Source organism: Lonchura striata, chromosome 30 (assembly GCF_046129695.1).
Source record: "Lonchura striata isolate bLonStr1 chromosome 30, bLonStr1.mat, whole genome shotgun sequence".
In the NCBI taxonomy this organism is placed as follows: Eukaryota; Metazoa; Chordata; class Aves; order Passeriformes; family Estrildidae; genus Lonchura; species Lonchura striata.
In genome coordinates, this window is record NC_134632.1 from 2,897,685 (window position 1) to 2,924,400 (window position 26,716).

Consider the following 26,716-nt stretch of genomic DNA (forward strand, 5'->3'; position numbering starts at 1 on the left):
GGAATTCTGGGGTTCGAGGTGCCTTTCCTCGGAGATCCTCAGCCACATTCCCTTTCCCAGCTCCCTGCATCCCTGAGCTCCATCCCTTGGGAATTCTGGAATTCTCTGGAATTCCTCAGGCTCCAAGGAAACCTTGGCGAGGTGTCGAAGCCACCTGCACCTGCCTCATCCCACGTTTTCCCTTTCTTTTTGTCTTCCTAAGGGAAACATCCTCTTCCAGGGATGAATACCTGTCTCGGGGGGTGAACTCCCAGTTCTGGGGGTGAACACCCAGTTTTGGGGATGAACACCCAGTTCTGGGGTGAAGACTCGCTTTTGGGGATGAACACCAGCACTGGGGATGAACATCCAGTTCTGGGGGAGAACAGTGGGTTCTGGGGATAAATTCCTGGTTCTGGGGGTGAATACCCAGTTCTGGGGATGAACACCCAGTTCTGGGATGTGAACACTGGGTTCCTGGGGATAAACACCCAATTCTGAGGGTGAACACCCAGCTCTGGGGGGGAACACCCAGTTTTGCGGGTGAACACCCGGTTCTTGGGGATAAATACCCAGTTCCGGGGATGAACACCCGGCTCTGGGGATGAACACCCAGTTCTGGGGATGAACACCCAGTTCCTGGGACAACAGCAGGGCCTGGCTCCTGTCCAGGCTGTCCCGGAGCTGCTGCTGCCCTGACAACTCCTCCTCCTCTTCCTCCTCCTCCTCCTCCTCCTCCTCCTCCTCCTCCTCCTCCTCCTCCTCCCTGTCCCCATGACAGCTCCAGCAAAGGAATCTGGAGAGCTCCCAGAGCCGCTGCTCGGCTGTTCCCAAATGTCAGGTGGAGGTGGAGGTGCAGGAAGTGTTTTCATCCCCGAGGCATCCGCACCGCCGCTTCCAGATGCTCCGGGAGCTGCTCCCGCGGCCTCCCGGGACCAATCCCTCCTGCCTGGGGATGCTCCCGACCCTTTCCCACAGTCCCCAGAGTGGTGAGAGGGACGGAGCAGCTGGAAAAGCATCGCTGGTTCCTGGTCCTTGAAGAACCAGACGGAACAAGGGAGGTTCTGGAAGGGAAGGGGAGACACCAGCAGCCTGGATGGATGCATGGATGGATGGATGGATGGATGGATGGATGGAATTCTGCATCCATCTCGCTCTGGAATGGGGATCCAGCATCCCCCAGAGGGGCTGTGGGGCTGGGAGAGGGAAGCAGAAGGCAGCAGGTGCCCCCTGATTGTGTTCCAGGCCTGAGGCAGGAGGAATCCATGGCCTGGAAAAGCCGTGTTTTTCTGGGAGGAAATGAGGCAGCGCTGCTTTAATAGGAAATGAAAACATCGGAGGAGCACGGAGCGGGACACGGGCCCGGAAAAAAGCGGAGCTGGCCAGGGGTGTCTGGCCAGCAGCTCTGATACAGCCAGGGCCCGGCGGCTGCACGGCCACACGGCCCCGATCCCAGCGGGAACGTCCCAAAAAACTCCTCAGGGATTCACCTCCTGCTCCCCTCGGCCCCTGTGGGGAGGCAGAGGGGCTGGGGGAGAGGGAGGGATGGATGGATGATGGATGATGGATGATGGATGGATGGATGGATGATGGATGGATGATGGATGGATGGATGATGGATGGGAGGATGGATGATGGATGGATGATGGATGGATGGATGATGGATGGATAATGGATGGATGGATGGATGGATGGGAGGATGGATGATGGATGGATGATGGATGGATGGATGGATGGATGATGGATGGATGGATGATGGATGGATGATGGATGGGAGGATGGATGATGGATGGATGATGGATGGATGGATGATGGATGGATAATGGATGGATGGGTGGATGGATGATGGATGATGGATGGATGGATGGATGGATGGATGATGGATGGATGATGGATGGATGGATGGATGGGTGGATGGATGGATACATGGATGGATGGGTGACCACATCAGCAGATCCAGCTCCAATGAAAATCACTGATGCTCACCACCCAACTTCCCTGACATTTCCAAGCAGGAACAATTCCACACCCACCTGCAGCACTGGCTCTTGGAAACTCCCCCAGGATTCCGTGGTTTCCTGCAGGATTGGGAATGAACACGGATACAGCCTGGCAGGGAGAGCTGGACGTGTCCGAGCCCTCCTGGGGCAGGACTCAAACTCCTCCCGGAGCTGTGGAAGCCAAAACCGGAGTGAGAGATGCAATCAAGGGAGGTTTCCATGATCCAGCCCTGTCCTGGCTGTCCCTGGGAGCTGCACCTCGAGCTCCAGCCACGCAGGAGGGGCTGGGAGCTGGAATCTCAGCCTGGAATTCCCTAAAAACTTTGGTTGTGCCGTGCCTTTGTTATCCCTGTGCCCATCCTCGCATTCCTGCGTCCACCCGGAGCTTCGAGAGCTCCGAGAGAGGAGAAATCCTTTGAAAGTTCTCCTCAGAGGCGACCTGCTGGGATTTCTGGAGCTGTGGAGCTTCTGAACAACCTCGCTCTGCAGCGTTTAATTGGGAGGGCTGGGAAGGAGCACGGAGGGAGCCCGGGGAAAGGCTGGATAAGAGCTGGGAGCTCAGGGATTTGGGCTTTTGTGTTGTCCCAGTGATGCTCCAGCACCGCAAATCCCCCGGGATCATGTTTGGGAAAAGCTGGGAGAAGGAGGGCAGGAGGAGAAACCTGGAAGGAGATCCCAAATAATTCCCGCAGCCGTTTTCCCGACAAAAAGCCCCTTCAGCCGCGGCCAAGGGCAACATTCGCGCCTCTGGAGCTGCAGGAAACGCGGAGATTTTCCAGCACATTCCCTGCCCCGCTGGCTCGGGGGGAGAGGCAGCGACCGGGGCGGCTCCGGGGGCTGCTGGGACCGGGAGAAGCTTTCCCTGGATCAGCGGGATCAGCCCCGAAAGCCGCCCCACATCCCTTCCTAATGATCTCGGAGGTGTTTTCCAAGCGAAATCATCCCGGGATTCTTCCTCCCGGCCGCGGGACAACCCCAAAATCCCACGGGACACCCTTGCCGGGAGAGTGGGGACACGGCTGGGGGGGTCCCCATCCTGGTGTCCGCTACAAGGAGAGCGTGGAAGCTGCTCCCCAAATCCTGCAGGGCCCTGGCAGAGCTGGAATTGGGGTGCCCAGGGGGTCCCCTCGCACCCATGGGTGCTGAGCCCGGCTGGGGGGGCCCCCCATGCACTGGCCACGTCACTGCGCAGCTGCTTCCTGCCCAGGGGGGGTGTAATTAGTACCAGACTTCGTTAGGCTGCTCGCTAATTAACCCCGCGCCTCTGCGGCTTTCCCCGCCAGCACGGCAGCGATTTCCTCATGGATTTGGGGGGCAGAGCCAAGGAAAATGCTGGGAAACCCCTCCAGGGAGTGAGGGGAGCCCCGCCGGGATCATCCCTGGCACCATCCAGGGGTGAAACTTTTGTGGAGTCCAAAACCAAGGAAAAAAAACCTTTCCCACCCCTCCCGAGTGGCAGCGAGGGGAGGACCCAAAATCCTGCCAGGATTTTGTGGGGGTGATTCCCAACCCGACACCTGGCGGGGGGATGGGGGGGGGGGGTCTCCCGGCGTTTGCTCCTGGCTCCCTGTTAAACACACCTGGATGGAGACATTTACCCAGGAGCTGCCGATATTGAACAGCCGCGGCTGGAAAAGGTCGGGAAAAGCAAAAAGCCGCTGTTATTTCCCAGAGGGAAAGCTCCGGGAGAGAGAGAATCCTGCGGGGTTTTCCTCAGGCAGCTCCACAGCAAAGAGGAAATTTCCTCCTTTAAAGCACCCGGAGAAAAATAAAAATAACTTCGCCAGAGGGAAGGACCGGGATGCGTTGCTGGAATATCCCGGAGCCATCGCGGGGCTGGGATGCTCCTGGAGCATCGCCGGGATCATCCTCATCCATCCCCATCCCTCCGCAGCCCTCGGGGGCGTTCCGTGAGAGGATTGATTCAATTCTATGATGGTGAATTATTCATCCCTCCAAAAACGCGGCTGATTTATTAATGAAAAGGTCAGACTCGCTGCAAGCCGGAGAAATGTTGGGAAAAGCGCTTTGGGATTGGGAGGATTCGCTGCTGGGAGCAGGGACGAGGCGGTGCGAGCTGAGCTGTTCCTTGCAGCCCGAAATCATCGCGGAGCCGCACGTTCCCGCTGGAAAAATTGGGAATATCGGAGTGTGGAGAGAAAAAGAGGGAGGGAAGGAGGAGAGAGAGGAGCGGGCGCCGCTGCCTCCTCCCGGCAGGAGAACCTGGGGAGCCGAGCAGACCCAGAGCTTCCACATCAGCAGGGCAGCGATCCCTCCCCGCGGCGCCGGCAGGGAGCGGCGGCAGCTCCCAAATTCCGTCGGGAATGCAGGAAATCCCGGGAGCAGGAGCGGTTTTCCATGGGGTTATTCCTGGGGTGGGGCTCGCAGCCCACCCGCCGCTGAGCCCCACCGTGAGGTTGGTCCAGATTTGGGCACCCCTTTCCCTTTCCTTGGATTTCCAGGAGGAGAAAGGCAGCCAGCGTGGCCTTTCCTGGGAATTTTAGGAATATTTCCGGGCTTTTCACACCCCGGGGTTGCCCCGTGGCCCTGTGATAGCAGGGGGACAGCAAAGGGAGGGCTCAGAGCATCCCAAATCCGGGTTCAGCCCTTCCCTCATTCCTTAAACGGCAAAAGGAACGTTCAGAGCACCCCAAATCCAGGTTCAGCCCTTCCCTCATCCCTGGAACAGCAAAGGGAGCACTCAGAGCATCCCAAATCCAGGTTCAGCCCTTCCCTCATTCCCTAAACAGCAAAGGGAGCACTCAGAGCACCCCAAATCCAGGTTCAGCCCTTCCCTCATTCCCTAAACAGCAAAGGGAGCACTCAGAGCATCCCAAATCCAGGTTCAGCCCTTCCCTCATTCCCTAAACAGCAAAGGAAGAGCTCAGAGCCCCCCAAATCCGGGTTCAGCCCTTCCCTCATCCCTGGGACAGCAAAGGGAGCGCTCAGAGCATCCCAAATCCAGGTTCAGCCCTTCCCTCATCCCTGGGACAGCAAAGGGAGCACTCAGAGCATCCCGAATCCAGAGCCATGGCCCCGGTTCCGCCCTTCCCGCATTCCCGGCGCAGCTGTGCCGCGTGTCTGGCTCCGTGGCCGGCTCCGAGGGTTCCCTCCGGCTTTGAAGGGAGCGATAAAACCGAGCCCGGGAGCCAGGGAGAGGCTCCCGTTCCATTGTGCAATTCCAGGGGGAAGGATGGAGAGGGGGAAAGGGGGGAGACACCCCCCCAAAGGCTGGGATGGAGCCGAGGCGCAAACCCTGCGCAGGTGGAGGGGTCAAGGCCGCGTTGTTGCAGCTGTTTTTGGGGAGAAAAGGGCTTTTCCAGCTGTTTCTGCCGGGATGAGGCTGGGGCACGGCTTGCCACGGATTCCTGCGTGGTCCCTCGGAGCCGAGCATGGGGCCAGGGGGCAGGAGAAGGAGCTGAGCCCCAAAAATGGCTTTTCCCGGCCCCCGAGGGCAGCAGAGGCAGCGGTGGCCGCTCGGGGACAGCTCGGAGCTGTCCCCGCTCTAAAGGAGCCCTGGAGAGGCGGAAATCCAGGGAAAACGGCAGGAATTGATCCAAGCGCCAGCGGGGCACGGCTCAGCCCCGGGAGCCGGGACGGGATGAGGGAGCAGAGCTCTGCCCGCTGCTGGCTGCGGGGCAGGGGACAGGGACAAGGGACAGGGACACCGGGATGGGACAGGGGAATGGGGCAGGGGACACCGGGATGGGACAGAGGAATGGGGCAGGGACAAGGGACAGGGACACCGGAATGGGACGGGGGAATGGGGCAGGGACAAGGGACAGGGACACCGGGATGGGACGGGGGAATGGGGCAGGGGAATGGGACAAGGGACAGGGACACCGGGATGGGGCAGGGACAAGGGACAGGGACACCGGGATGGGACGGGGGAATGGAATGGGACAGGGACAGGGACACCGGGATGGGATGGGGGAACGGGACAGGGACAAGGGACAGGGACACCAGGATGGGACGGGGGAATGGAATGGGACAGGGACAAGGGACACCGGGATGGGAGAGGGGAATGGAATGGGACAGGGACAAGGGACAGGGACACCGGGATGGGACAGGGGAACGGGACAGGGCAATGGGGCAGGGGACACCAGGATGGGACAGGGGAGTGGAATGGGGCAGGGGACAGGGACAAGGGACACTGGAATGAGACAGGGGACAATGGAATGGGACAGGGGACAACAGACTGGGACAGGGGAATGGGGCAGGGGAGTGGGACAAGGGACAACAGAATGGGACAGAGCAATGGATAAGGGACAGGGGAAAGGGACAGGAGACAGGGGAATGAGACAGGGGACAATGGAATGGACAGGGGACAAGGGACAGGGGACAGGGGAGTGGGACAGGGGATGGGAATGGGACAAAGGACAACAGAATGGAACAGGGAAATGGGACAGGGGAATTGGACAGGGGAATGAGAGGGGACAATGGAATGGGACAGGGGACAAGAGACAGGGGACAGTGGAATGGCACAGAGGAATAGGGCAGTGGAATGGGGCAGTGGACAGAGAAATGGTACAGGGGACAGGAATGGGACAAGGGGCAGTGGAACGGGCAGGGGACAGGGGAATGATCCCAAATATCCCAGAGCTCCTCCAGCCTTCCCCAGCTCCCCGGGGCCCTGGGAATGATCCCAAATATCCCAAAGCTCCTCCAGCCCCTCCCAGCTCCATGGGCACAGGGAATGATCCGAAATATCCCAGAGCTGCTCCAGCCTCTCCCAGCTCCCCAGCACCCTGGGAATGATCCCAAATATCCCAAAGCTCCTCCAGCCCCTCCCAGCTCCCCGGGGCCCTGGGAATGATCCCAAATATCCCAGCTCCCACCCTCCAAAGGGGGAAAGGGGAGCAGGGCTGCACCCCAGAGCTGGGCCATGGCCCAGAGGGACCCCCAAACCCCAGGGGATGCATCCAGCTCCTCCCAGATGTTCTTTTGATGCCCCAAAATCGCTGCCAGGACCCCCCAAATCCTCGGTTCAGCTGCAGAGCAGCAGCAGCACCGCCCACGCTCCTTCCTCTTGTTTATCTCCGAGGACTTTGATTTGGTTTTTATTTTTTTTAATTTTTTTTTTTCTTCTTAAAAAAAATTCCCCCAAATCCTTCTGCCTTTCTCCCTGAGGAGTTTTGCAGCTGGGCAGAGCTGGAGCAGGGCAGGGAGGTCAGAGGTGCCCTCCCTGTGCCCCGCAGAGTCTCCGGGGTCGGGAATTTTGGTGAATTTTGGGGAATTTTTGGGATGCCAGGTGGCAGGAGCAGGCAGGAACACTGATGGCTTTCCCAGGCAGCTGATGTTGCTTTTTTCCCTTTATATTTTTTTTTTGTTGTTTTTTGTTTTTTGTTTTTTTTTCGGTTCATATTTTGGATGCTTTGCAGAGACAAACAGCTCCGGGCCATGACCTTCCCGGAGCCAGGGGGATCCTGAGGGATCCGGGAAGGGCAGCTCATAATTAATTCATTTCTCTCTGGAATTAATTTATCCTGCATGGATTTATGTTTGTCCTATACAGATTTACATTTGCCCTACAGGGATTTTATTTATCTTATTTGGATTTATTTCTCTTATGGGGATTTTATTTGCCCTACGGGGATTTTTGTCTTATATGGATTCATTTTTCCTAGATGGATTTATTTGTTGTAAAGGGATTTTATTTGTCCTTAGGGATTTATGTTTGTTCTATAGGGATTTTATTTGTCCTTAGGGATTTATGTTTGTTCTATAGGGATTTTATTTGTCCTTTATAGATTTTATTTGTCCTATAGGGATTTTTTTCTCTTACAGGGATTTATATTTGTCCTATAGGGGTTTATTTGTTTTATAGGGATTTCCATTTGCCCTATAGGCATTTTATTTGTCCTATAGGGATTTATTTCTCCTCTATGGAATTAATTTTCCCTGAATGGGCAAAATTTTATATTTATATTTGTTAGATTTATATTTGTTTCTATTTGTTTTAGATTTATATTTGTCCTATAGGGATTTATTTCTTCTATGTGGATTTCATTTGTCCTATAGGGATTTATTCCTCCTATAGGAATAAATCTCCTAGAGATTTATTGGTTTGTGGGGATTTTATTTCTCTTATAGGGGTTTTATTTCTCTTATAGGGATTTAAATGGAAACACTGCAGGCCTTGGAAAACAGGGATTTGGGATCCCAGCATGGGAACTCTCTGGGATTTGGAAAACAGGGATTTGGGATCCATGGGAATGCTGTGGTTTTCCCGCTGCTGCACCTGGAGGCCTTTGGAGCCTTGATGTTCCAGAGGGGAGAGGCATCTGGGACCTGGAATCATGGAGCAATTCCCCCTGGAAAATATCCTGGAGCTCCCTGTGCCCTCCTGGGGCCCCACCAGGGACAGGGTGAGGGGGGTGCTGCCACGTCCCACCGGGATGGAGCTCAGGGCTGGGATGGGATCAGCATCCCGATCCTGCCGGGATGGGATCAGCATCCCGATCCTGCCGGGATGGGATCAGCATCCCGATCCTGCCTGGATGGGATCAGCATCCCGATCCTGCCGGGATGGGATCAGCATCCAGATCCTGCCGGGATGGGATCAGCATCCCGATCCTGTCCTCTCTGTCCTGTTCTCTCAGCAGGATTTGCCCCAGGATGATCCCAGCAGGATTTGCCCTGGGATAACCTCTGACAGATTTGTCCTGGGATAATCCAATCAGGATTTGTCCTAGGATAATCCCATCAGGATTTGTCCTAGGATAACCCAGGCAGGATTTGCCCTGGGATAAAACCAGCAGGATTTACCCCAGGATGATCCCAGCAGGATTTGCCCCAGGATAATCCCTCAGGATTTGTCCCAGGATAACCCTGGCAGGATTTGCCCCAGGATAATCCCTCAGGATTTGTCCCAGGATAACCCTGGCAGGATTTGCCCCACGATAACCCCAGCGGGATTTGCCCCAGGAAAATCCCTCAGGATTTGTCCTGGGATAATCCCGGCAGATCCTCTGGAAAGCCCAGCGCTCCCAGATGTGTTTGGCTGTGTTTCCATGGAGGTGTCAGAGCAGTCCAGGGACAGGAGGGAACGTCGGGATGAGGAAACGCTTCAGAGTTTCCAGCTCCGCTCCAGATGAATCCCTTAACCTTTTCCAAACCCTTTTTTCCAGTGGCTGCGAGGAGCTCGGAGCCTCCTTGTGGGGGCTGGGGGTTTGGGATGGGCTGTGAGGATATTCCATGGGGCTGGGAAAGGATTCCATGGGGCTGGGAAAGGATTCCATGGGGCTGGGGTTTGGGATGGGCTCCAAGGATATTCCATGGGACTGGGAGTTTGGAATGGGATCCAAGGATATTCCATGGGGCTGGGAGTTTGGGATGGGCTGTGAGGATTCCATGGGGCTGGGAGTTTGGGATGGACTCCAAGGACATTCCATGGGGCTGGGAAAGGATTCCATGGGGCTGGGAAAGGATTCCATGGGGCTGGGATTTTGGGATGGGCTCCGAGGATATTCCATGGGGCTGGGAAAGGATTCCATGGGGCTGGGAACTGTCAGGACCGAGCCCAGCCCACAGCCACCTGCAGACCCGGAGACACCAGGCAGGAACCACATGAGATTCCAAGCCTGGAATTAGGGCGGGATGGGGAAAACGCTGCCCCTGTATCTCCAAACATCTCCCAACATCTCCCAATATTCCAAACATTTCCCAACATCTCCCAGTATCCCCTAGCATTTTCCAGCATCTTCCAAAAATTTCCAGTATTTTCCAGCATTTCCCAGCATCTCCCAATATCTCTCAACATTTCCCAATGTCTCCCAACATCTCCCAGCATCTCCCAGCATCTCCCAGTATCTTTCAGTATCTCCTAGCATTTTCCAGCGTTTTCCAGCATCTCCCAAAATTTTCCAGCATTTTCCAGTATTTTCCAGCATCTCCCAGTATCTCCTACCATTTTCCAGTATCTCCCAGCATTTTCCAGCATCTCCCAGCGTTTCCCAACATTTCCTACCATTTTCCAGCATCTCCCAACATTTCCCAGCATCTCCCAGTATCTCCTACCCTTTTCCACCATTTTCCAGCATTTCCCAATATTTCCCACCATTTTCCAGCATTTCCCAGCATCTCCCAAAATTTTCCAGCATTTCCCAACATTTCCCAGCATCTCTCAGTATCTCCTACCATTTTCCAGCATTTTCCAGCATCTCCCAGCGATTTCCCAACATTTCCCACCATTTTCCAGTATTTTCCAGCATCTCCCAAAATTTTCCAGCATTTTCCAGCATTTCCCCACATCTCCCAGCATCTCCCAGCATCTCCCAGCCCCCAGCCGGGGCCGGGAAGGGCCGATGTGGGATTTTCTGTCCCTCCCTCAGCGCGGGCAGCTCGCCCCGTGCCAGGGAAGCTGTGGAGCACCTCCCATGGAAATCTGGCGGTTCCAGGAGCTCCGGGAGCATCCAGCCGGGCCGGAGCAGCCGCGCTCAGAGTTTCCAGCCGCTCGCTCGGCTGTTGCTCCGTCTCCGGGTGACCGACTCCCTCCAGATTCCCTCAAATCTCCATCCAAGAATGTTGTTTGGGCTGAAGAATGCGTGGCTGGGAAGGGAAAAAAAGGGAAAAGGGAGGCTTGGGGTGAGCGGGGAGGTCGAGGCAGGGCCGGCAGTTGTTGGCCAGATGTGGGGCCTGGGGCCTCTGCTCCAAAGGGGTCCCGGGATCCCTCAGGATTCCCTTTCCTTGTCCTGGCACGGCCCGGGGGGGTCCGGCGTGATGGGGATCCATAGGGATGTTCCCCGGGAACAGGGAAGTCCAGAGGGCCTGCGGAGAGCTGGGCGAGCCCTCCAGGGAGTGCCCATGGCAGGAGGAAGAGGAGGAAAAAGAGGAAAATGAGGATTCCCTGCATGGATGAAGCAATCCAGAGGCACCTGGAGAGAGGAAGAAGAGGAAGAGGAAGAGAAGGAAGAGGAGAAAAAGGAAGAAGAGGAGGAAAATGAGGAAGGATGAGGAAAAGGAGTAAGAGGAGTTAAAGGAGGAAGAGGAGTTAAAGGAGGAAGAGGAGGGCGCCCTGCATGGATGAAACAATCCAGAGGCACCTGGAGAGAGGAAGAACAGGAAGAGGAAGAGGATTACATTGCTCCCTTCAGCCTCAGCGGGGGCAGCAGGGAAATGCTTTGTGGCTTAGTTTTGTTGGGAAGCATCCCGAGAAATCCGTGTCCATCTGTTGGAGACTACCTTAGGTTGTGGGGTGGCTCTGTGCAGTGAAATGTTTATTATTTTTTTTTAAACTTGTGCTTCTAAAGAAAGGCTTAGTAGTTTCTGTTGTTTGGTTTTAATGCAGTTTATTGTAAGCTATCTAAAATGTTGTTTTTTTGGGTTGTTGCTCAGCAGCTCAGGCAGAGGCACACACACTCTTGAGATCTTCTCCAACTTTTGTCTTCTTCTTTTCTCCCCCTGCCCCTGGGTCGTTGCTATCTTTTATATGGGACATTACATGTTACATGGTTACAGTTTTTCCCAATGCCTATTACCTATATTAAATGGTGCTTTTCTATATTTTATATGGTACATTACGTGTTACATGGTTACAGTTTTTCCCCAATGCCTATTACCTATATTAAATGGTGATTTTCTATCTTTTATATGGTACATTACGTGTTACATGGTTACAGTTTTCCCCAATGCCTATTACCTATATTAAATGGTGATTTTCTATCTTTTATATGGTACATTACGTGTTACATGGTTACAGTTTTCCCCAATGCCTATTACTTATATTAAATGGTGATTTTCTACTCTAAACCAATCTGTGAGTGCCAACATCACCAAGAACATGGAGGTGAGGAAGGAGAAAGAGGGAGGACAGGGCAGGCCCAGATCCATCTTAAACCCTCTGACCCCCATGTACAAAACCAAAACCCCCCTGTACAGCACTCAGAAATTCTTCCCTCTACTTTGTGACTACTTCTACTCTAATATCTAAACTTTTGTGACTTCTTGTTCTTCCTGCAAGGTTGGTAACTCATTCCATGGCTCAAACCCAAAATCACAGCTGTTTCCAGCTGTGCCAGGGTCTCAAATGCTTCTGACCTGGGCCCGGAACCTCCAAAAATGTCTGAGGGACGTTTTGAGTTCCGACATCCGTCCGTGGGGAAGCTCCCGGGACTGGAGGATTAAAGGCAGAACCAGATTCGGTGCTTCCAGATATGAAATTCCAAAGGGTTTGATCAAAACTGCTGGAAAAAATCCATCCAAAACAATCCCTGCTCAGTTTGGGTTGGAAAACCAAAGCAAAGCAGGCAGGGATGAGATGAAGGCTGGGATCCTGGAATGGCCACTCCGGATGGGATCGAGCAGTGCTGAAGGATTTGGGATTCCAGGAATCCAGGGCAGCACATTCCCAGCTCCTGTCACCAGCTCTGGGCTTCCTCTGAGCAGCCAGCAGCAGGGAATTGGTGGTTTGGGGGGGAAAAGATGTGGGAAAATGTCATGGAAGTTACCTGGGAAGTGCAAGGATGAAAGGAGAGGGAGCAATGAGGTCCTGCCTGTGGGAATCCAGGGCTTCCCTCTAGCTGCCCTGGGACCCTGTCAGGGTCAGGAACCCCCTGGACAGAGCCCCCAGAGACACTGGCTGTGATCTCTGGCCATGGGAAAGAGTTTTCAATCTTACAGGATGAATTACCAGCTATGAGTGTTTGATATAAGTCATAATTAAGTGTGGCACGGGTGCAAAAGTAAAATTTTAGGATTCTAGATGAGGGGTCCAAAGGGGACAAGATGGAGGAAATTGGGTGTGCCTTGTCCTTGTTCTCCTTCTTCATGCCCTCCATGTCTCACTGTGGTGTTGGCATTTTTCTGTTGGTTCAGGCTGGGGACACACTGTCCAACGTAGGTGACAGATATTGGCACGTTATTGTAAATGCAGCCCAGGGAGTTTCTGGTATTTAATGTTTGTCACATCCCACTGAGGGCAGAGCCCCACACGCTGCCCTGCAGGACAGAGCTGGGCAGGGCAGCAGAACATGTGAGAGATCAACAGAATAAACAACCTGGAAACCAGCACAGACCAATTATGGCTTCTGCTTTGGGAACAAAACAAAAAAAAAAACCCAAAACCTTTCTACAATCTCGGGATCATCAATACCACAGATTCCGACACTATCAACACCCCCCTGGTGCCAAGGGAGCCCTGCCAGGAACTTTGGGATAATTGGAGCATGAGATTCCAGGTTTGGATGGAGACAAAAAGGGAAAAACCTCATGGGGTTCTTCAGATGGAAAATTCTCATTTCCCTGAGATAATCCCGGTGTGGTCGGGAAATTCCTGGATTCCGTGAGGAGCACACGGGCTGGGCTCCAGCAGGATGATATTCCACGGTTTAGGCTGGAAAAGGGGATGTGGCCACAGGAATGGCACCACTCGGGGCCATCTCCTGCTCCTCAGCATTCCCAGGGCACCCCTGGAAGCCACCTTCTCCTCCAAAGGGATCACCTGGATCCTTTAAACTTCCAGCAGCTGGGGAGGCTGGAATTCCTTACCCAGCCTGGCTGGGGACTGTCTGCTTTTCCAGGAAAACCTTTGGGCCCTGAAATCCTTGGGGCTGTTGGCCAGAGAAGCTCCGAGAGCAGCACACAATTTCCTGGGAATTCAGCAGAATTTCACAAAATTTTCCCGGGAATTCGGCTCCCTGGGAGTGGGATTCTATCCCTCCATCCTCTCCATCATCCCAAAACCTCCATCCCTTCCTTTCCACATGGGATTCCCTCTCCAGCTGCCACCACCAACACTCAGAGGGGATAAAAACCAAAAAAACCAATTCCCTTCCCTCCAAAAAGGGGGTTTTCCTCCCTTTCCCTGCCCTCTTTTTCCACTTTCTCCACATCCTCCCTCCCTGCAGACGGGCTGTGCTTTCCAGGCACATTTCCCTTCCCAAATATTCGGGATTTCTGGCCGAGTCCTCTCTGTACAGCGTGTCCCTCCAAGCCCGGCCACCCGAATTCCCTCACATCGCTGCTCCTCCACCTCCTCCTCCTCCTCCTCCTCGCTCCGGATCCCCGCAGGGCTCCCTCCCGGGAGGATGTTTTGGCTGGGAATTTTCTATGGAAAACAAGGAGAAAGGGAGCCCAGAGGGAGAGCTGGCACCTGCTGAGCTCCGCTAAATAATTCCAGGCTCCTGGGAGGAGCAAGAACCGCTCTGGGCTCCTCCTCTCCTCTCCTTTCCTTGCGGGAGGAAATGCTTGGAGAGGCCGGGAAGAGCCGGCTCCAAGGAGTTCAGGGAGCCAGGATGGGGATGGGGACAGGGACGGGGTGGGACAGCTCTGCAGGACCCCCCAGGGGCACTGGGATGAGCCCCAAAACCTCTTCCCAACCATGGATCATCCTCAGGACACGCTCCCTGTTCTTGTCTCCACATTCCCACCCTGGCTGAGCCTTGCAGGGATGGATGAGATCCCAAATTCTGGGGGATGGATGAGATCCCAAATTCTGGGGGATGGATGAGGCCCCAAATCCCAGGGGATGGATGAGATCCCAAATCCCAGGGGAATGGATGAAATCCCAAATCCAGGGAGATGGATGAGATCCCAAATCCTGGGGGATGGATAACACCCCCAAATCCCAGGGGATGAGTGAGATCCCAAATCCCAGAGGATGGATGAGATCCCAAATCCAGGGGGTGAATGAGATCCCAAATCCTGGTGGGAGAGCTGAGACTCCCCCCCCCCACCCCCCAGACACCCCAATCCTTGTGGATTTTCCCAGCCTGCAGAAATGCCAGCTTGGCAACCCCATGCTGCCAAATCCGAAGACAAATTCCCGCTGTCACAGTGGCCCCTTTGCTCGGGAATTTATTTACTTTGGATGCCGCCGCCTTATCGTCCATGGAAATGTTTATCCCAAATATTTAACGGCAGCCCTGCACAAACCGAGCCTTCCTGGGGAGCACTCGGAGCAGGGCCCACCTCTCCCTTCCTGCTAGTGCAAAAATTCAGTGTAATTCCTTGCTTTTCCCAAAAAGTCTCACTCTCAGCACCCCCAAAAGCTGATATTCCCTGGTCTGGCCAGCGGCCTCCTCGCGGCTCCCTGATGAGAAACGCAGGAGAGCCCTGAAAAACAACATCCAAACCCGCTAAGTCGTTCAACAGAGCGAGCCTGGAAAGTGCCAACACTCCTGAGAGAAAAGACGGGAGAGAGAGAGAGAGGAGGGAGAGAGGGAGGAAAGAAATCGCAGGTTATTTATAACGCCAGGCAGCACCGGGGGCTCTCCAGTCTCTCCTGCAAAGCTGCGGCTCGGAGGTCACTCCCCGAAATCCCTGCCCAGCTCCTGCCAGCGCAGTATTTGCTCCGGGATCTGGGGCGGGCACCCGGCGCTGCGGCTCGGGAGCCACCCTCCCATGCTGCCGGTGCCACGGCACAGCCCGCAGCAGCCTCTGCACAGGAGGAGCGCAGCTCGGTGAGTCCGTTTTGAGGCACTTTAATTGTTATTTGATTTATTTGGGGTTTTTTTGGTGTTTTTTTTTTTTTTTTTTTTGGAAGCCTGATTTCCATCCCTGCGCGTGGCAGCGCCAGGGGTGGCACAGCTGGAGAGATGGAGCTGCTGGAGAAGTGCTTCCACTCCTGCCCATCTCCCGGTGCCCATCTCCCTTCCCACCCACTTCTCCCGATGCCCACCTCTCCTTTTGCCCGATTCTCCCGCTGCTTCTCTCTCCTGCCCACTTTTCCTGATGCCATCTCCCTTCCCACCCATTTTCCTGCTGCCCATCTCCCCATCTCCCTTCCCACCCACTTCTCCCGATGCCCACCTCTCCTTTTGCCCGATTCTCCCGCGCCTCCTCTCTCCTGCCCACTTTTCCCGATGCCATCTCCCTTCCCACCCACTTCTCCCACTGTTCCTCTCTCCTGCCCATTTTTCCCGATGCCCATCTCCCCATATCTCTTCCCACCCACCTCTCCCGGTGCCCACCTCTCCTTTTGCCCAATTCTCCTGCTGCTTCTCTCTCCTGCCCACTTTTCCTGATGCCATCTCCCTTCCCACCCACTTCTCCTGCTGCCCCTCTCCCTTCCCACCCATTTTCCTGGTGCCCCTCTCCCCCCCTGCCCACTTTTCCTGATGTCTTTTTTCTTCCCCTCTTTTCCTGCTGCTCCTCTTCCACCTCACCCATCTCCCCATCCCATCTCCGTGCCCACTTACCTGTGATCTGGGCAGTGCCCCCCATCCCATCCCATCCCATCCCATCCCATCCCATCCCATCCCATCCCATCCCATCCCATCCCATCCCATCCCATCCCAGGTTTCCAGCAGCGCTTCCATGACCCCATGGATGGTCCCAAATCCTTGGCATGAGGAGCTGACCCCGTTGAACCCCCTGGCATGGGACAGGGACACCAGGAGGGGACAGGGACACCTGGGCCTGACCCCAAACCCAGGGGGGAACCCCCAGGGAGGGGAGGAGAACCCCACAAACAACGAGGGGACAGCGGGGGGGGTTCTGGGGACAGATTTTGGGGTCACCAGAGGGTTCAAGGGGGGCGCTGGGAAAGGTGGGGGGACAGCAGGAATCGGTTCTGATCCCAGGGATGGGGGGGTTTACCCTAAAAATGGAGTTTTGACCCCAGAAATGGGGGGTTTTTAACCCCCAAAGATGGGGTTTTGTCCCCAAATATGGGGGTTTTGCCTCCCAAAGATGCGGTTTTGTCCCCAGAAATGGGGGGTTTGCCCCCACATATGGGATTTTTCCTCCAGGGATGGGGTTTTTGCTCCCAGGGATGGAGTTTTTTCCTCCAGGTATAGATTTTGTCCCTGGGAACGGGGTTTTTGCCCCCACATATGGGGTTTTTCCTCCAGCTATAGGGGTTTTGCCCCCAGGGATGGGTTTTTGCCCCCCAGGTATTGGGTTTTTTCCTTCAAGGATGGTTTTTTTTCTCCAGGGATGAGGTTTTTCCTCCAGGGATGGGGTTTTGCACCCCAGAAATGGGTTTTTTTCTCCAGGGATGGGGTTTTTCCTCCAGGAATGGGGTTTTGCCCCCCAGAAATGGGTTTTTTTCTCCAGGGATGGGGTTTTTCCTCCAGGAATGGGGTTTTGCCCCCCAGAAATGGGTTTTTTTCTCCAGGGATGGGGTTTTTCCTCCAGGGATGGGGTTTTGCCCCAAAGGGGCCCCCAAGAAGAGGCTGCCAAGTGGGTGGAGAAGCTGCAGGCTCTGGTATGAGAGCGGGCACAGAGCCCTGGAGCAGCAGGAGGAGGAGGAGGAGGAGAAACTCCTCTGCCCCTGCCAAGCTCCCCGTGGCACTCAGCATCCCTCAGGATCCCAGGAAAAAAAGGACAAATCCCGGCCTTGCCAAGCCCGCCTCAATCCCGCTTTTTGACCGTGCCAGGGTGGCAGGGCAGGGCACTCTGTGCCCTCTGTGCGTGCCAGGCCGGGCGTCCCCTCCCTGCTGCAGGTTGGGGACACGGCCAGGGGTCACCAGGTGACCTCAGGGCCACCCGTGGCATGGCAAAAAGGGGACTCTGGTCCCTACTGGTCCTTACTGGTCCCTGTTCATCCTTGCTGTCCCTACTGGTCTTTACTGGTCCCTACTGGTCCATACTGGTCCCTGCTGGTCCCTACTGGTCCCTGCTGTTCCTGTTGGTCTCTACTGGTCCCTGCTGGTCTTTACTGGTTCTTACTGGTCTCTGCTGGTCCTTACTGGTCCCTGCCAGTCCCTACTCATCCCTGCTGGTCTTTGCTGATCCCTGCTGGTCCCTGCTCTCCCTGTTGGTCTCTACTGGTCCCTACTGGTCCCCACTGGTCCCTGCTGTTCCTGTTGGTCTCTACTGGTCCCTGCTGGTCTTTACTGGTTCTTACTGGTCCCTACTGGTTCTTACTGGTCTCTGCTGGTCCTTACTGGTCCCTGCCAGTCCCTACTCATCCCTGCTGGTCCCTGCTCTCCCTGTTGGTCTCTACTGGTCCCTGTTGGTCCCTACTGGTCCTTGCTGTCTTTGCTGGTTCCTGCTGGTCCTTACTGGTTCTTACTGGTCCCTGATGGTCCCTGCCAGTCCCTAATCATCCCTGCTGGTCCCTACTGGTCCCTGCTCATCCCTGCTGGTCTGTGCTGGTCCCTGCTGGTCGCCACTGGAGCAGAGCTGGCAGTGACACCCTCCCAGCCACGTCGGATCCTCTCCCGCTCCCAGCAGCGACATTCCTGGAGGGGTTTCAAGCTGCCTGGCTGCGGGAACACGCCGTGCGCTCCTTTATCCCGGGATGAGGAGGGAGGATGACTCCGGAGCTGGAATCCTCCCGCTGCAGCCCCACCTGGGCACGGCAGGAGGCGGCCACGGGGGTCAGGGGTGGCTTTGCCTCATTCCCTGCTCTCCTCTGGATGCAGCAGCAGGCGTTGTCCCCTCTCCCTGGTGACACCCAGGGGGCTGCCCCTTCTCCTGCCTGGGGAAATGGGAGCTTGGAAGAGGTTTCAGCTCCAAAATCAGGCAGGATTTGTTTACCAGGATCTGCGTCCTGCGTTTCGGTGGGGGAAGGGAGAGCTGGAAGAAACCCACAGCGATTCCTGTCACCAGGAGCATAAATAGCTCCTTCAAAAGACGCCTCGAGCTCCTTCAAAAGCTCCTTGAGCTCCTTCAAAAGGCTCCTCGAGCTCCCAAAATCACCCTGATCCGGCAGCTTCCCCTGTCAGCCAGAGAATTCAAATCCCTCCTCCAAGGGGACCCGAATTCCTTCTCCTCCCTCCCACGCAGAGCCAACCCCGGGCACCTCGAGTGACCTTGCACAAATCCGCGCATCCCCAGGCTCCGTCCTCGCCCAGAAACTGCCCAAATCTCCTCATGGGTGGGAGGTTTCTCCTAAATCTCCACTGATTTCTCTCAAATCTCCACCAGTTTCTCCTAAATCTCCACTGGTTTCTCCCAGATCTCCTCCAGGGTGGGAGATTTCTCCCAGATCGCCTCTGGTTTCCCCCAAATCTCATTACGGGTGGGAGGTTTCTCCCAAATCTCCATTGATTTCTTCCAGATCTCTTCCAGAGTGGGAGGTTTCTCCCACATTTCCACCGGTTTCTCCTAAATCTCCACTGGTTTACCCCAAATCTTCTCCAGGGTGAGAGGTTTCTCCCAAATCTCCACTGGTTTCCCCCAAATCTCCTCCAGAGTGGGAGATTTCACCTGGTTTCTCCCAGATCTCCTCCACAGTGGGAGGTTTCTCCCAGATCTCCACCGGAATGGAGATTCCTCCCAGATCTCCACTGGTTTGTTTCAAATCTCCATCAGGAATGGAGGTTCCTCCCAAATCCCCATAGGGAGGGAATTTTTTTCCCAAATCTCCACTGGTTTCCCCCAAATCTCCACTGAGGACTAAGATTCCTCCCAAATCTCCACTGGTTCTTCCCAAATCTCCTCCAGGGATGGAGATTCCTCCCTGGATTTCCATTGGGAAGGAGGTTCCTCCCAGATCCCCACTGGTTTCTCCCAAATCTCCTCCAGGGTGGGAGTTTTCTCCTAAATCTCCACTGGTTTCTCCCAAATCTCCATTGGTTTCTCCCAAATCTTCTGCAGGGTGGGAGGTTTCTCCCAAATCTCCACCGGTTCCTCCCAGATCTCCTCCAGGGTGGGAGATTTTTCCCAAATCTCCACTGCTTCCTCCCAAATCTCCAGCAGGCTGGAATTTTCTCCAAGGTGAAAAGGGGGAAGATCACCTAACTCCACACAAGTGAGGTGTCCACAGACGGGGATTTTTGGGCAGGATTCCCTCATCTCCTGCCTCTCCAGCTCTGCCTGCCTCCCGCGGCTCATCCTCCCACGGCTTTGTCCCCTGGCAGGTCCCTCCAGCGCCATGCCTTGGGCCACCACCCTCATCCTCGTCCTGGCCGGGCTCTGCGGCTCCTCCCTGGGCCAGTACAACGAGGAGGAGGACCTGGCGTGGCTCCAGTACTACCTGCGGCAGTCCCGCGTCTCCTCCTACAACTACGTGCCCTACTACGAGGAGGAGAGCCCCGCTTACGCCTACTCCTACCCCTCGGCCACCGACACGGAGCCCGAGCCCGAGCCGGAGCCGCAGCAAGCCGCGCCCTGGCGGTGTCCCCAGGAGTGTGACTGTCCCCCCAACTTCTCCTCGGCCATGTACTGCGACACCCGCAACCTGCGGTACCTGCCCTTCGTGCCGTCGCGGATGAAGTACGTTTATTTCCAGAACAATCTGATCACCTCCGTCCAGGAGGGAGCCTTCGACAACGCCACGGAGCTGGAGTGGCTGGCGCTGCACAACAACCAGATCGGCAGCGAGAAGATGGGGAAAAGGGTTTTTGGGAAGCTGCAGCGCCTGGAGAGGCTCTACATGAACAACAACAACCTGACCAGGCTGCCCGGCCCGCTGCCGCGCTCGCTGCGAGAGCTCCACCTCTCCTACAACCACATCTCCAAGGTGCCTTCCAATGCTCTGGAGGGGCTGGAGAACCTCACGGCGCTCTACCTCAGCCACAACTTCATCTTCGAGATGGGCGCGTCCCTCAAGGGGCTCAAGTCGTTGATCCTGGCCGACCTGAGCTACAACAACCTCAGGAAGGTCCCCGACGGGCTGCCGGCCTCCCTGGAGCAGCTCTACCTGGAGTACAACTACATCAACGCCATCCCCGACGATTATTTCCAGGTGTCCCCCAGGCTGCTCTACGTGAGGATGTCCCACAACAGCCTGACCAACCAAGGGCTCTCCAGCAACACCTTCAACAGCAGCAGCATCCTGGAGCTGGACCTCTCCTACAACCGGCTGCAGAAGATCCCGCGGGTCAACACCAACCTGGAGAACCTCTACCTGCAGGGGAACCAGATCAACGGTGAGCAGGGCTGGGGAACCCGCGGGAGCTGCCTGAGCAGGAATTTGGGATTCCTCCCAGATCTCCACTGGTTTGTTCCACATCTCCACCAGGAAGGGAGGTTCCTCCCAAATCCTCACTGGGAGAGAGTTTTTCTCCCAGATCTCCACTGGTTTCCCCCAGATTTCCACCCATGACTAAGGTTCCTTCCAAATCCCCATGGGGAGGAAGTTTTTTCCCCAAATCTCCACTGGTTTCCTCAAATCTCCACCGAAGATTAAGGTTCCTCCCAAATCTTCTCCAGGGATGGAGGTTTCTCCCAAATCTCCACTGGGATGGAGATTCCTCCCAGATCTCCCAGTGAACAGGGCTTGGGAAACCACAGGAGCTGCCTGAGGCGGTGCTTTGAGCAGGAATTTGGGATTCCTCCCAGATCTCCACTGGTTTGTTCCAAATCTCCACCAGGAATGGAGGTTCCTCCCAAATTCTCACTGGGAGGGAGTTTTCCCCCCAAAAATCTTCACTAGTTTCTCCCAAATCTCCACCGAGGATGAAGGTTCCTCCCAAATCTTCCCCAGAGATGGAGGTTCCCCCCCAGATTTCCACTGGGAAATGGGAAATGGGGATGGGAACGGGGATGGGAACGGGGATGGGAACGGGGATGGGAACGGGAAGGTGTCAGTGCAGCCATCGGCTGTTGCAGGGAAAACACAGAACCCCGCAGCGGGGAGCTGCCAGCAGCACAGACACGGGAACAGATTCCCAAATGTTTGCTTTCCAAAGAGGAGCTGCCGCCGTCTGCCCACAAACGCTGCGGAGCCTCCTCCTCCTCCTCCTCCTCCTCCTCCTCCGCGGGTCCTGCTGACCTTCACAGCACCCCCAGGATCTGGGATGCGGCTCCAGGAGCGCTGTCCCAGCCCCTTTGGAGCATCCCGCCCGCGGTCCTGCCCCTCTGTGGGTGCAGCCCCCCAAATCCCAGCGTGTCCCCCCCACAGCATCCCGCCGCCTTTTCCAGCGCCATCCCGGCCTGCAGCTCTGCTGCCCTCTAGGCTCAAATCCTGCATGGAAAAAAAAAAAAACAAAAAAATGTATTTTTGGAGTTTGTTCCATCTCCAGCTTCCAAACTCAGCCTGGGCTGGAATTTCCCTGCCTGGCGCTGGCGGCAGAGGGGAAAGCAGGGATGGGGACAGGGACATCCCCGCTCCCGGACAGGCTGCCCGGGGGTCCCACGGTGGCCAGAGGGGTCAGGGGATGGAGGCTGCAGCACAGGAAGCCTCCAAAAGAGGCTGGAAAGGAAAATCCTGATGGAAAGTGACGTTTTCCATCCGAACTCCACCCTCCAGGCGCTCCATCCCGGCTGGGCAGGGAGGATTCCAAACCCTCCTGCTCCTCCTGGCTGCGGCCAGGACCACCAGGAACCCTTTTAGCTGGAGGAGTTGAGTCCAAATCCGCGGGGAAAATCAACGAATTTAGGCTGCTCCCATTTTTTTCCCCTCTGCCCTATTTTTCCTGTTTGTTTTTTTTTTTTTTTTCCTGCTGTTTTTTTTTGCCTCAACACAAAGCAGCTCTCAGAGGTCGATCCCTTGGAGCAGAGAATTTCCCACTAAAAATCAGCCCTTTGGGGGAGGCTGTGGGGGATTCAGCTCCAGTGATGCCTTGGGAAGGCTGAGCCAGAGCAGAGGCCAGACAGAGCTAAAGGATAAAGCAGGGATTTATTAAGGGATCTCCTCCATGGAGCCACCTTGGGCAGCACCAGAGCCCAGCCAGGGCTGCACCCAAGATGGACCAAAATGGTCACAAAGTGAACCCAAAATGGTCACAAAATGAACCCAAAATGGTCACAAAATGAACCCAAAATGGTCACAAAATGAGCCCAAGATGGACCCAAAATGGTCACAAAATGAATCCAAAATAGTCACAAAATGAGCCCAAGATGGGCCAAAATGTTCACAAAGTGAACTAAAGATGGTCACAAAATGGTCACAAAATGAACCCAAGGTAAACCAAAATGGTCACAAACTGCACCCAAGATGGACCCAAAATGGTCCCAAAATGCACGACCGCTCACGGGGGCTCTCACTTTTATCAGTTCTGCTCCATTTGCATATTGGAGTTAATTATCCAATTACAGCTTTAGCCCATGCACTCCCATCCTGCTTGTTTTTATCTCTTCAGCCCACAGTGTTTATGCTCTTGGGCTTGAAATTTGGATCATTTGAAATTTAGATCATAGAGAGCGCCTGATATTTTGATCATTTGAAATTTGGATTATTTGAAATTTCGATCTTAGGGAGGGCTTGAGATTTGGATCATTTGAGATTTGGATCATTTGAGATCTGGATCCCTTGAGATCTGGATCCTTTGAGATCTGGATCCTTTGAGATCTGGATCCTTTGAGATCTGGATCCTTTGAGATTTGGATCATTTGAGATTTGGATCATTTGAGATCTGGATCCTTTGAGATTTGGATCCTTTGAGATTTGGATCATAGAGAGGGCCTGAGATTTGGATAATTTGAGATTTGGATCATTTGAAATTTGGATCATTTGAAATTTGGATCATTTGAAATTTGGATCATAGGGAGGGCCTGAAATCTGGATCATTTGTCCTTGGTCCCCAGCTGGAGCAGGAATTGTTTTATCTCCCTACCCTGTCAACAGCGCTCACCATCCCATAACACAAAGCCCAACCCCACCCATTAAAACATCCCAGAACCTGAAAACCACAAAAACGAAACCCTGAAGCTCTCGGCATCTCCTCTCCTCCGCAGAGTTCTCCATCAGCAGCTTCTGCTCCGTGGTGGACGTCATGAACTACTCGCGGCTCCAGGTGCTGCGGCTGGACGGCAACGCGATCAAGCGGAACGCGGTGCCCCCGGACGCGCCGCTGTGCCTGCGCCGGGCCACCGTCATCGAGATCTGAGCGCCCTCAGGACTTGTGTCCCCCTCTCCCAGGGACCCCCCTCATTCCCGCTTTTCCATCCGACTCGGCTTCGCGGCAGCGCAATCGCAGCGCGCTCTCGGTTTCCCCGAAATTCTCCTTTTCCCGCTCGGGTCGCAGCTCTGAGCTCACCACAGCCACCCCACAAAGCGCCGTGCCCGCTGTCACCTCCTGCCCCACGCTGCGGTGGGGCTCATCCCGCCTTGGAAATGGGGAAATCCCAAATCCCATCCCAAACTGCATCCCAAAACTGGGTTGTCACCCAGTCCATTGTCCATTGTCACCTCCTGCCCCACGCTGCGGTGGGGCTCATCCCGCCTTGGAAATGGGGAAATCCCAAATCCCATACCAAATTCCATCCCAAATCCCAAACCAAATCCCATCCCAAATCCCAAACCAAATCCCAAACCAAAACCGGGTCTCTGCTGTCACCTCCTGCCCCACACTGAAGTGGGGCTCATCCCACCTTGGAAATGGGGAAATCCCAAATCCCATCCCAAATCCCAAACCAAATCCCATCCCAAAACTGGGTCTCCGTTGTCACCTCCTGCCCCACACTGAAGTGGGATTCATCCCACCGTGGAAACGGGGAAATCCCAAATCCCATCCCAAAACTGGGTCTCCATTGTCACCTCCTGCCCCACACTGAAGTGGGATTCATCCCGCCTTGGAAACAGGGAAATCCCAAATCCCATCCCAAACCCCATCCCAAAACCGGGTCTGAGCCCCCTTGGAAGGAGCACCCAAGGGCTTGGGAGCTGCAGGAGTGAAGGGCTGAAGATCTCCAGGCTCAGTGTGGGCTGAGGAGGAGCAAATCCATCCCTTCCCTTCCTTTTCCCCCCTTTTCCATCCACCTGCTCCAGAATTCAAAACCCTAAAGGAGAGAAACCCACCCTGAGGCAGGCTGGGCATGGGAGAGCTCCCAAATCTTCCTCCCAAACCCCTGGATCAGGGATGGAGAAGACCCTGGAGCTGTCACCCCTGGTGTTGTCACCCCTGGTGTTGTCACCCCTGGTGTTGTCACCCCTGGTGTTGTCACCCCCAGCTGCCCCTCCCTGAGCTCAGCCCCCGAGCAATCCCAATTAAAACCCCAAAACTAATCACCAAACCACGCTGGAATTCCCGAAAAATCCCAAATTCCCCAGCTCAGCCCCTCGGGTGGCTGAGTTGGAGGACGAAGGGGCAGCTGAGCTTTGGGGGTGTCACCCCGGCCCTCCGCGTCGTTCCTGCATGCAAAAATCATTTTTATATAAAAAAAAACAAACCAAAAATGCCATAATTTCACCAGCATGAACTGTAAACCCCAAAGCCATCAATAAAACCCTTCCAGTGCAGCCAGCGCCGTCCGGGATGATTTTCCAACCGTAATCCAGGAAAGTTCCGGGAGCTGCCGAATTTCCCGGTGAAATGGGAGGGAAAATACCCGTGGGTGCAGAGGGGCAGAAATTTGGGAAAAAAAAAACCCCCAAAACAGAAAACAAAAACAAAACAAAACAAAAACAAAACAAAAAACCCAAATAAAAACAAAAACCCCAAAAATACAAAAAAGCACAAAAAAACCACCAACAGAAAACCAAAACAAACAAAAAACCAAAACCCCCCAAAAACCCCAAATAAAAACAAACAAACAAAAAAAAATCAAAAATACCCAAAAAACCCCACAAAAAAACCCCACCCCCCCCCCCAAAAAAAAAAACAAACCCAAAATTAACCACATTTTAAAAAATAGAAATACAACAAAATAACCCAAAGAAACAAGAAGCAGGTCCCGTTCAACAGTCCAGCTGGGTTTAAAAATAAAATTAAAATTAAAAATACAAATAATAATATAATAATTATAATAATAAAGACAGAAACCCCTCACCGACACCGTCTCAAAATCCACCTCAGGCTTGGAGGCAAAAGGCAGCGAGAGCAGAGAAATTCACATTTTTTTGCAGCACCAGAGAGAATTTGGGTTTTACCCAAATTTGGTTGGTTTTGAAGCTCGTTAAAAGGGAAAAAAAAATAGAAGGAAAAAGAAAAAAAAGGAAAAAAGGGAAAAAAAGGAGAAAAGGGGGAAAAAAGGAAAAATAAAGATACCTCGGAGGCTCCTCCACCCCCAGGGGATCCTTTATTCAGGAAAAAAAAAATTTAAAATTTGGGTTTTTTTGGTTTTGTTTGTGGGTGAGGTCACCTATTGCACAAGTGAAAATTCCCCCCAGCATTTCCTTCCTGCTGAGTGAGAAATTCCAGTGAAGAGGGAAGTGATGCACAAAAAAAAAAAAAAAAAAAAAAAAAATTAAGAATTCAGGCTGATTTTCCAGGTTTGGACTTGATAGTTTGGAGATTTCAGGGAAAAAAATCTGAATTTTTGAAGGCAGAGCGCTGATGAAGGAGGTGGGGGTTTCCTTCTTGCAGGAATTTGGAAATTTATTGCACCAAAATTTGGAAATTGCACAAAAATCTGGAATTTGGATCATCCCGGGCTGGGTGAAGCAGCTCCGGTTGTGGCAGGTCAGGAAAAAAGGGGAAGGTTCAGCTGAGAGAAAAATTTGGGAAATTTCGCTACCACCAAATCCCAATTTTCTCCCAAAAAAGCTGGGAAAAGGCAGCGGATGTGGGAATATCCCAGCATCAATATGGACTTTAGGACTTTTAGCTGCCATTAAATTTGGGGTTAAAAAGTCAAATTTCCCCACCAAAAAAAAAAAAAAAAAATCTGAATACAACAGGAGAAGGGCAGAGAGTGAGGATTTAAAATTTAAAGTTTTGTACTGAAGAGATGGGACCCAAATCCTTTTTCTAAGAGGGACAGGGAAATCCTTTAATTTCATTAATGTGGCTTTAAAAAGCAACCCCCAAAAAAAGAACCCCAAAAAATCCAGATTTGGGGTTTAAAAGCCAAATCCCTCCACAAAAAACACCTGAATACAACAGAAAAAGGGAGAGAGTGAGGATTTAAAATTTAAAAAGTTTTGTACCCAAGAGACAGGACTCAAATCCTTTTCCAAGAGGGGCAGGGAAATTCTTTAATTTCTTTAATGTGGCTTTAAAAATCAACGTCAGGACCCCCAA

General features: G+C 54.0%; 1 protein-coding gene across 1 annotated transcript; it reads left to right on the forward strand.

Moving 5' to 3' along the window:
* Positions 1-14,979: 14,979 nt before the first annotated feature.
* On the forward strand, positions 14,980-24,993 carry FMOD (fibromodulin). Its single transcript, XM_021538792.2, has 3 exons — positions 14,980-15,379; positions 19,730-20,740; positions 23,490-24,993. The coding sequence occupies exons 2-3, from the start codon at positions 19,744-19,746 to the stop codon at positions 23,639-23,641; spliced, it is 1,149 nt and encodes a 382-aa protein (XP_021394467.1). The 5' UTR covers positions 14,980-15,379; positions 19,730-19,743; the 3' UTR covers positions 23,642-24,993.
* The last annotated feature ends 1,723 nt before the right edge of the window (positions 24,994-26,716 follow it).

What these genes read in the sequence shown, in the direction of transcription:
- FMOD (XM_021538792.2), top strand. Translation starts at nt 19,744, where the DNA reads ATGCCTTGGGCCACCACCCTCATCCTCGTCCTGGCCGGGCTCTGCGGC. An exon ending in GCAGGGGAACCAGATCAACG is followed by an intron (nt 20,741 to 23,489) that starts GTGAGCAGGGCT and finishes TCTCCTCCGCAG; the next exon opens with AGTTCTCCATCAGCAGCTTC.